Source organism: Geospiza fortis, unplaced genomic scaffold, assembly GCF_000277835.1.
Source record: "Geospiza fortis unplaced genomic scaffold, GeoFor_1.0 scaffold403, whole genome shotgun sequence".
Classification (NCBI taxonomy): domain Eukaryota; kingdom Metazoa; phylum Chordata; class Aves; order Passeriformes; family Thraupidae; genus Geospiza; species Geospiza fortis.
The window spans coordinates 3,337,028-3,347,733 of record NW_005054336.1 but is presented as its reverse complement, the minus strand read 5'-3'; the positions used below and the strand labels follow the sequence as shown (position 1 = coordinate 3,347,733).

The 10,706-nt window shown below is 38.3% G+C and overlaps 1 protein-coding gene across 1 annotated transcript in view; it reads left to right on the top strand.

Moving 5' to 3' along the window:
• Positions 1-10,414, top strand: part of GCLM (glutamate-cysteine ligase modifier subunit) — an 11,609-nt gene extending 1,195 nt beyond the window's left edge. Inside the window, exons 3-8 of the mRNA XM_031057864.1 lie at positions 2,353-2,418; positions 2,741-2,825; positions 3,565-3,621; positions 4,830-5,032; positions 6,522-6,636; positions 8,331-10,414. Of these exons, the coding sequence (XP_030913724.1) occupies positions 2,353-2,418; positions 2,741-2,825; positions 3,565-3,621; positions 4,830-5,032; positions 6,522-6,636; positions 8,331-8,500 (696 nt within the window). The 3' untranslated portion in view covers positions 8,501-10,414. The remainder of the gene's footprint in view (positions 1-2,352; positions 2,419-2,740; positions 2,826-3,564; positions 3,622-4,829; positions 5,033-6,521; positions 6,637-8,330) is intronic.
• Positions 10,415-10,706: the final 292 nt, after the last annotated feature.

Sequence of the window (10,706 nt, the reverse complement as noted above, 5' to 3'; positions counted from 1 at the left end):
GGGCTCTGGCTCCCGAGCGATCCGCTTGCCGGTGCCCTCGGGAGGCGCGAGATGGGAATGGCAAAACAGAGTTTTGCTTGTTTGTTTTCGTGCGTTCGTTGTGTTCTGCCCTGTGGGGAGGCCGGGGCCCCCGGAAGCACTTTGCCCTGAGAAGGAGCGAGCCCAGCCTTCCGATCCCGAGAGTGAAGGATTAAAACACTTACAAATTTAAGTGCTGTCTGTAATGGCAAAGGGGATCCCTTATACTTCTCTAGTAAGATAAAAATATGCATAGGTACGAGCTTGCATTACAGATGATGAAAATTCTCTTTTCTAACCTGAAGTTAATTTAATTTCTTCATAGAGACAGATCTTCGGAAAAGTAGCAGTTATCTTCTTTGAAGCAGAGAGCTGTCATTCTTTGTTAAAAAGTTGAAAAGAGCTTTTTAATCATCACCTTAAAAGTATTGCCTTTAGCGGTGTGTGTCAATGCTTAGAATAGTTCTCATAAAATGTCTGGAGATGCTGTGGCCATGAACTTCAGAACCACCATATTTGCTGTTTAATCACGGCACAGTAATCTCAGAATGGTCACTTAAAAATGGGTTTGGCTGATTATTGCTATGTAGTCACACTAGTGATAACCTAGAAGTTGGTTGGTTGCATATTAATCATGCACAAGTGGAAGAAAGGTGGCAGGGAGGATGATGTAACAAGAAGGAAGAATTCATCATACTCTGTTGAGCTGTCATGTGGTCGTAACGTGACCACATAACGTTTTATTTGGCCTGGTTGCTTATTAAACGTTCTGTGATCTGTGTGAAATAGGGCTGGATTCTGTAACAAAGACATAGCTGTGTTATGATGGGTACCCTTTTGTGGGTAGTTTCTGGAGGGTTGTTAAGTAAAGAGTGGCCAATGTGCATAGCTAATAGTTAAGGTACTAAAATCCACCGGCTTTCCAGAGTTGGTGTACTTCCAAAAGCAAATAACTGGGATCATTTGTGATCAGCTTTTAACTCTTCTCTTTGGTGTAGTCTAAAATTTTGGAAACTGTGAATGCCAGCGTTAGGAGATGCAGCTGTGTTTGGAAAAGCTGATCAAAGCAGTGGAATACGCTGCTCTTTCCACATGGCCTGAGGGCAGGGGAGTGGTGTGCTTGGGAGTCAGAGGCGAGTGCAGAGGAACCGCAATAGAAATATGTCCAGTGGCAGTTGCAAAGCAGCAGCATATAAAAATTTAGTACTGTCTCACTTGTCTTCAGAAAGGAAAAGATAACAATATAAATTGTATCAAAATAGGATTAAGAGTTATTTTATTAAAGTTGTTGTGCTTAGCTATTTACTGGGGTGGTCAATTCTTGCCTTTTGGGTCCAGGGGTTTTTATACTGTTTTGAATGATGGAAGGAATGTATAGTATTTCTGTTCACAAAGTATTGTTCCTGTATTGTGTCTGATATCAGGCAGGGATGTTGACTTCTAGTTTGTGCATGGTATGCATGGTATTAGAGCTCTCTGAGTTGGTTGTCATAGGAAATGGCTGCTTACTGGTACACAAAGCAGGTATGCATACAGTTGTAAAATACACTGTGGAAAGTGAAGTAAAGCAGCAGCTGGTGGAAGTGCTCCTACCTGTGGCAGGTGGCAGTCGGACAGTACCTGTGCTTAACTCCTGGGATGGATCAGAGGGAAGCTACAGCACTGCTGCAGCTGCAGCACTAGTACTGTATAAAATTAATTAGCTGGTTTAATAGTTATGTCTTACTATGTTTAAGAAAATCCATTATCAGAATCTTAGCCGAGTTTATTTTGCATCTGTGGATGAAGGAAAAACGCAAGTGTGGGGTAGGATCTGTAGGTTCCCCCTAGAGTGATGGAGGACTTAAAAGCATTAGTGGTTTTGGTTAGTGGAGTAAGTAGGCAGTAAATGGGAAGGGTTGTATGCATCTGAAAAAGAGAAGTAATTAATACAATGAATATTTAGGGGTTGATTGTCAGGTCTCATTTCTACAGTGTCATGGCACTTATGCTCTCATCTGACTGCTTTGTAACTTAGGAATTTCTGTAAAAAAACCCCAAACCACCCCATGTCTTAGTTCTTGCTTGCCTAGCATTGTACTTTCCTTTTAAGATGGCATTGGTCTGAGAAGTAACTACAGTGCTTGTATTACTGCTAAAACTCTGTGGAAGACAAGATAAAAATATGTAAGTAAACCAGTTTGAGCAAGTTTCAGCTAGAAGCTATGATGGAAGAATCTTCTGTGGGGTGGTGTTGTTAGTTCAGCTTTGCAGTCTGTCCTGCCCATCTCTGTACTGTTGTGTTTGTGTGTGGCTGGAACATACCCACGCTTCAACATGAAAAATCTTTTGTAGGTGCGGGACTGCATCCAGAAAACACTGACTGAGTGGAGCTCAAAGATCAGCCAAGACCAAAATCAGGTAGGAGAGGTGTTATGCATCTTATCCATATTCCATGTGAAATCAAAGACATAGAGAGTTGGTTACCCTTCTAAAACTTACTACTGAATCTTGTTCCAATAATTCTAAGCAGTAATTTGTATTTTCTATATTAGGGTCATATAGGGCCTTTCATATACGTTCATTATTTTAACGTCCCCTCAGTGATCAAGAAGCCTTGGGTTACTTGCTTTCTGTCTTTGCATTTTTCTACTATTTTTGTTTCCAACTGCAGTAAAAACATTCTTCAGGAGCTTACTGTCTCCTCTTAACATTGCTCCTAAGTCTCATGTACTTACTACAGGAAACACTGGAGGTTCTGGAATGTTCTGTAGCTCAAGCTATAGAAAAAATAAATCCTGAAGAAAGGGATGAGTTGAAAGTATCAGGTAAGAACACAGTCAAAAATCCAGTGTCATGGAAAAGTTTCATATGAACTCATTAATAGGATATTCATAGATGGGGTTTTTTTGCTCCCTTTTATAATTGCAGAATCAAATTACACTATTGCACACTGTTGTTCTTAAACATTGGCTAAGAAAGTCTTGAATTCGTATTTCAGATTTTAAAGCAGCTCAGCATTTTTCTAGCTTAACTTACATCACCTCAAGATATTTTAAATGTATTTTGTGAATCTTTGACATTTTTGAAGCAAAATATTACAGATAATACTGGAATTAAGAAATAGCATTGGAAGCACATTTATTTGCATAATTTTTCCAGGTTGAATATGATGAACTTGAAGGAAGCAGTCCAAACTAACACTAGTACATTTTGAGTCTCAGTAAGTTGTGAAGAAGTCTGTTTGTACTATTACATTTGGGGTTCTTACACAGGTTGTTACTGTTACTGCTTCGTGTCTTGATGCTTTACAGCTTACTACATCATCTAACTGGATGATTTCTTGTTCTGAGACTGCACAACATCGAAATTTAAGAGAACAGTGTCTTTACTGGGCAGTCACCTTTCAAAAAACTGGGTTTTTTTCCAACTTTTTAAGCAATTGGTGTGTATTTTAAAAATCGTTTACCCAAAACCTCATTAATAGTGAGTATAGCAAAAGTAAATGGCTGTATATTAGTAATACCTGGCTTGTTTAGTTATTGATTCCAGTTTGTTTGAAAATAGCAAAGCTTTTCATCGTTGGATCAAATTCTTCATCCATCAGAGACGCAGTTGACCTGGGTAAGTGTGGAACTCAAACTTAAGTTAGGATTTCTTTTTTACTCTAGAACTTAGATGGAAAAAGTTCTAAAAGGCGTATTTGGTCACTGTCACAAGTATATCCTGTTTTCCTGTTAAGAGAGACTTAATCAAGTCTATTTGCACAGTAGCTCAATCAGTAAACTTATTAAATGGATCACTGTGACCTTGGATCCACAAACTCAAATCTGATTCCTTGCTACAAGCAGGAGCAAGTTTCTATTCTTTCACACAAAACTTGTGAAAAAGTAAATAGCATGTGATGTTTTAATAGCAGTGATACAGCCATTCTTGCCAGTTCTTGTTAGTTGCATTTAACATCATGAACTTTGCTACTGACTGCATAGTCTTTCAGAGATTATTTAGGAAATAAAATAATGCTGCAAGTAGCTGGTGAAATAGTTAGGTTTTACTGAAAATGCCATACAATGTCTCTGCATAAAGTTGTGTTGGCCTTATGTAACAGTAATTGTGAGCAGCAATGAACTTTACTGTTTTGGAGGTTCGTTGGGCTTAAGGGGTGACCAAACAAGAAGGGGCCAGATACCATTATTCTCTATTGATACCCCAGTTAATAGCTTATTTATTGTAATTTTTACCACCATTTGTCAAACATACAATAATGGACTCCTCCTCTTGAAGAAATTAATTACTTTAGCTCAGTAGCTTTACTCTGTTTGCTGTGCTTAAGAGGCCTCATGACTTGCATTTTTCCTAAAGCTCAGTGACATTCCAAGACTTGCACTTTTCTAATGCCTCACACATATCAAGTAGTTTTCCTAACCCATGTCCTGTACTTAAGTTATAGTTCAGAGTGAAAGCTACAAATTTTAAAAGAAATTGAGGGTGAAAAAATAGAGACTTGTTTATCATCAGTGTCTTCAGAGAAAAATACAGTTTTAACATTAAAAAGGAGGGAAAAGCTTCATGCTTTTGTTCATTTTCTGTTGGTTTTGTTTTTTGCTTTCCCTAGACCTGAAACTGAATCGTGGTCTTCAGCTGTATTCTTGAATCTTTGCTAAAAAGGTTGTGTTATTATTCTTGACCTCAGATACATTCAGAGTTTCAAATGGTGAATGGAGAGCTAGCAGAGTGAAGCAGGAGGTGTGGTTTTTGCTAAATTTGAAGAGTCATGCTGTTTATGTTCATATCTGATAAAAGATTTTGCAATGTCTGTTCTTTTTACGCAGCGTGTTCTGCCCTTGGAGTTGCTCAGTTAGACTCAGTCATTATTTCCCCACCTCCTGTTGAAGATGGAACTAACCTCTCCTTGGAATATTTGCAACCTTATTGGAAAGAACTTGAAAATCTAGTTCAAAACAAAAAGATCGTTGCCATAGGTGCCTCTGACCTAGATAAAACACTGTTAGAGCAGCTGTATCTGTGGGCACAGGTGAGAACCAACTTCCTACTCATAGCATTTCTTAGGACAGAGTAACTGCTTCGTTTCTTGGCTGACAAATTGTTACAAACTTCTGTTTTAAATGGTTTTATATAAAATATTAATTAGCCCTGTTGTTTTCAACATTTTGTGTATGATCATAATGTTCAAGGTGGGGGTGGCTCAAATATGACTGTTGTTTGTTCAGTGTTCTTATGTACTGACCAGCAACAGCTGGAAATCACAGGTCTGTTCAGAAGCAGGTTCTTTGAAGTACTGAAAGTTTGAGGATTGAGGAACTGAAAGTGTATACTTAGGAAGGAGTACAAACAGGACTCTTAAACCTTCAGATTTATTCCAGTGACTCTGAAAACGTGGCTGGTTTTGCTTTAAGCTGTGTTACAAAGGGAAGGATTTCCCCTTGGAGAAATGATGTTTTAACGGTAAGCGTAAATGTAGAGAGGAAGACAGGCTCTAAATGAAATGGCACAAGACTTTGCTGTCCAGAGTGACGAGTTCATAGCACCATGAAATGGGCTTAAAGGTCATTTACTTCCAAGCCTCCTGTCATGGGCAGGGACACTTCCCAGTAGGTTACGTTGCTCAAAGCCCCGTCCAACCTGGCCTTGAACACTTCCAGGGATGGGGCAGTCATCTAGCACTTCTCTGTGCCTCAGCACTGTCACATTGAAGAACTTCTTCCTGATAGCTAAGCTAAGCCTGCCTTGTCAGTCTAAAGTTATTCCCCTTGTCTTATCACCGTATGCACTTGCAAAAAATCCCTCTCCAGCTCTTTGGTAGCCCCTTTAAGGTACTGGAAGGGACTCTTAGGTCTCTCTGGAGCCATCTTTTCTCCAGGCTGCACAATCCCAACTCTCTCAGCCTGTTCCTATAGGAGAGGTGTTCCAGTCATTTGATCATCTTTGTGACCCTCAGTGTTTTATGTACACTGAGAGAGGGCAATTGCAGGATTTAATGACCACCTGCATGGTGATCATGAATGCAGTTTGTGAGGAGAAAGTCAGTGGAAGAGCATCCCTTTTAACTTGATCTGTATCAAGCACTTGCCTGAAGGCATGGAAGATTGCAAATTAATATATCCCTAACAAAAATGGGTTTGGATTTTTAAATTTGAAGTATTTTTCAAACTAACATCCTTATAATGCTTTTACTAGAGGTGAGGAGGAAATAAAGCTGCTGCTGTTTTGGGAGCACAGCAGACAGAAAGCCAGAGTGCAGTGAGTTTGCACTCATCTTGATATGGAAGCACCTGAAGTTAGATCCTCCTCCTGTTTTGGGCTATGTGCTGCAGGGAATTGCAGGTGTTGCAGCTGCCTACATTAATTAGTCATGCAGAATTAATTAGCCTTGCTCAGACTTCAAAACAATGGTCAAAGACAAATTGTTCAAAGCAAAATTTCTGTTGTAATAGAAGGCATGAGGGAAACAGCTAATATAAGTGCATTAGGATTTTTTCTTATAAAAATATTTTGTTACTCAGGTGAAACCAAGTAGTAATCAGGTGAACCTAGCTTCCTGTTGTGTGATGCCACCTGATCTCACAGCATTTGCAAAAGAATTTGACATACAGCTGCTAACTCACAATGACCCCAAAGGTAAGACTTTGCTGATTAAGTTAACAGAAGACTTCTGAAAGCATTTATTCAATAGAAAATCAGGAATAATCTTTTCCTGAACTTCAAAGTTTGTTATATTTGAGGCCTGAACCAAGGATTCTAAAAGTCTCTCCTTTATGAAATATTTCTGTTAAGTTACTGCTGTTGCTTCCTCCCCTCTCCTCCACCCCTTCCTGAAACAGTCTTGCAGCCTTGGATAATTTCTTTAAATACTTCTAATCAGGGAAAATAAAATAAATAGAAGAACAACCTACTGAGCAATTTGTACTATGTTTATTTCTGCAAAATATGGAATTAAATGTATTGCTGAAGGCCAGTAAATGACAAATGAAAGTGTATTTGCCTGGAACTTGTGAAATAATTACATAAAATGTTAATGGCCAGTTGATTTTTTGAGTAGTTGGGTACTACTAGATCTGTAAAATTATTATGCTTTAAGTGGGAGTCTCTCAAAGTCTTGACTTCTTAATATAACATCATTACAAAAAGAGTTGTAAATTCTTCACTTCTTAATGCAACGATTTATTTGCTAAATGAATTAAGAAATTGGAGGCATTCCTTTGAGCTGTATAACTGAGTTATCAGTTCTCTACAATACTCTGGAATATAACATTCATTTCTCTCAAATATCATCAGTCTTCTTCACTTAAGAACGCCTTAAGAGTGTTGGACACTTCAACACCTAGTTGGAATAATAAAAAGTCTTAAACAATATTTAGTTAAGTCCTTCCCTACATTCTTGGTCATGATTAATTATACATGATGATACTTTTCCTTCCTTCTCCTTTCTTTCCCCTTGATCCTAAAGAAAAAAGTATGTGAAGCGTTTCTTATGTACTTCATAGTACCACTGTTACAACTGATGAATTTCATCAGTGCCTGAGCTGGATTTATCACTGCTCTGGCAGCATGCAAGATGAATTTCCCATTCAATCTGACAATTTCCATTCAATTTCCATGTCCTCTGAAATCCAAATGCAACTTGCATTTTAATAAATAGTATCCACTGAAAGTCATGAAATTAAGGAGAAGAGGATTTGATAGAAAACAGCACAAGTTGTGATTCCTTTATGTGTTGTTTGCTCAGCCTAACTTTTCTGTAATAGTCAGCTGAAGAGTATCAAGACTATTTTTGCTGAGCAGTCCTCACCAAAGACATTGTTCTTTTGATGAACATTCCAGAGGAAACTAGGAGGATTTGTACTTGCCTTCTTTTCTTGTTTTGTGGCATTTAAGCCCATTTTTCTTAAAGCTTTCTGGGCTTATGGTTATTATGAGCCCCCTTATGGGAGCTACTATGAATGTTGACTTTCCAGTGACTGCAGAGGTAACTGAATGCTCAGTACTTTGCTGATTTCAGCCCTATGCTTTACTCACCTCTGGTTTGTCTAGCTAGCTTCTCAAATCTGATTTTCTTTTTCTCCCACTAATGACTCCAGAGTCTCAGTTAGTTTTGTGAGAAATACTCAATGTTGCAAAAAAGTGTCCTGGAGATTTATTTTGTAATATTCAGCTGCTTTTATTCTAAATGCATTCTGGAAGAGTGGATCTGAGGGGTATATGGTACCACTTAAGATCCTGACTGTAGGAAAAGGCTTTTCTTACTAAGTGTTGCTTTTTGCAGCTGTTTACATGATATTGTTTTAAGCAAAAATATCCCTTTTTAACTTCAGAATTACTTTGTGAAGCAAGTTTCCAAGAAGTTCTCCAGGAAAGCATCCAGAACATGAAAGCCAACAACTGGATTCCTTTATGGCTTCTGCGGTATTCAGTCATTGTTAAAAGCAGAGGAATTATCAAGTCCAAAGGCTATATCATACAAGCTAAAAGAAATGCATCTTAAAACACTGGTTTTTTGTTGGGTTTTTTGTTTGGTTTTTTTTTTTTTTGTAAAGGCTGTTTAAATTCCTTTGGGATGGGGGAACATTGCATTTTTCATACAAAGATTTTTACAGCATTTATAATGAACTACCAAAAGTTGTAATTATTCAGTGCGATGCCAGTAGGAGTGTTTGTAATGTTCTAACACTATTTTTCTTAACTATTGATGGGTTCATTCAAAATATGAAATATTTTGGGGCTTTTTTATTGACGTTATCTATAGAGTAACAGTTTAAAATAATTTTCTTTTTATGACCAGTTCACTGTAAAAATTATCATTATATTTTAGCTGCCATTAGGTAGCATGGAGAAACATATATTTTTGGTTTTTTAAAAAACAAATTTCTCTTAAATCATACTTACCTGGTGAATACCTGGTGAATACATTTCAAGCATTCAAGGACTAGCTTTTATAGAAAATTGTCATTTTTTTAATGATTCAATACCCCCAAAAATTAAGCTGTTATCTCATTACTTGATATGTATATATAGGCAAGTCAGCTATTTAATTTGTGGGCATGGGAAAATTGGTTTATTTTTAATAGAGTGGAAAAGACCCCTATGATTTAGAAGAAAATGCATCTTCCAAATTACTTTCTGATTGTTACTTGAATTGCTTCTGGCTTCTTTGTGCCTCAATACTGTTCATTTAGTGTTCGCACAAGTGTGATGGCATTTTTACTGTTTGAAATAGAAAATGTATTAATAGTGAATGTTTAAAATAAGATTTGAAAACAAGCTATGAAGAAATCTGTTCATCAAAAATTGTGCCTGTCTCCTTCTCAACTGTGGCTTTTTTTTGATACTTGTGAACTACGCAAGCAATTAGCCAAGTAGAATAGACAGTAAATGCTAATGCTGTTCACTAAAAATTAATTAGTTCTAGTGAGGTTGCCTGGGAAACCTGTTGCTTGAGTGCCACTCAGGAAAGATGAAGCAAGGCTTAGCCTGAAGATAGGTATCTTTCTGATTAGCAGCAGCTTAGCACATTGGCTTTTTAATCCCAGAGAGAGATTGCTGCAGCTAAGGCAAAGCTTTTGGTTTAATGTAGTCCTTCTGTCCAAAAGGCCTTTTCTTTTCCTTGGCCTGTAAATGAGAGTAGATACCTAAAGTTCAACTTGTAGTTTAGCAGAACTTTGATACCAAGTGTCTAAAACAATTAATTACATTTTGATTTCAGACAGGGGCATGGCCTCATACTGGTAGTATCATTAACTTTGTTGTACATATTTTGAGATTTGGACTGTAAGGGAATGAATTTTCACCGTCTTTCAAATTCTTCATATAGGCAGCAAGTGGAATTTGAATGCCTGTAGGTAGTGTCTGGAGTGTCAGCTTCCTATAATCCATTCCACTACATTTAATGATTAAGGTTCTTCAAGGTAGCTTAGTCCTCAGATATCGTTTTTGTAGTGGCAAATAGCAGGCAACTTTCTTGGCTTCTTCAGTTCTCTTGAAAAATGAGAGAAACAGGGAATTGAAACTAGTAATGCAACAATAAAAGTTTGGATGTTTTTCTCTTAATAAAAATGGTTTTTTTTAATGTTGGGCCAGTGTGCATCAGAGTTCAAAATTACATTCGTTTAATTTTAAACTTCCCTACTAGCTCTGTGCTGTGTGCTTATGATTTAACCACTACCTGTAAGCTCTGTCTGTATTTGGCTGGATCTGTACCTTACCAGACTTGCATGTGTGCTCAGCTTTTTATATTGAAATGCTACAAAACAGGAACTGTGCTAAACCGATGTAAAGGCTGCTCTAATGGGATGATTTATTTCCTTTCTGTAAATTGCTAATAGTTTGCTTGCTGTAGAAAAGTACCTTTTAAGACGTGGCATTTCTAGAGTCACCAATAGCATAACACTTTATCAAATTACCTCATTCGTTTGGTTTGCATCAAGATGGGTGAGAGGGGATCTACTTCCAGGAGAAACCTGAAAGTTTAAGTAAAATTTGAAACCCCCGTAGGCATTTTAGTGCGGCGTTTTACACTTGATCAAGTGCCTGCACCCCGGGGCTCCACGAGGCGGCACGCGTCGCGGGGCCGCCCGGACCCTTCTGCCCGCCGCGGGGCCGGAAGGGCGGGCGGCAGGAAGGAAGGAGGGCAGGGAGGAAGGGGCGGGCGCAGCGGCGGCAGCGGCAGCAGCATGGTGAACACCCGGCGGGCG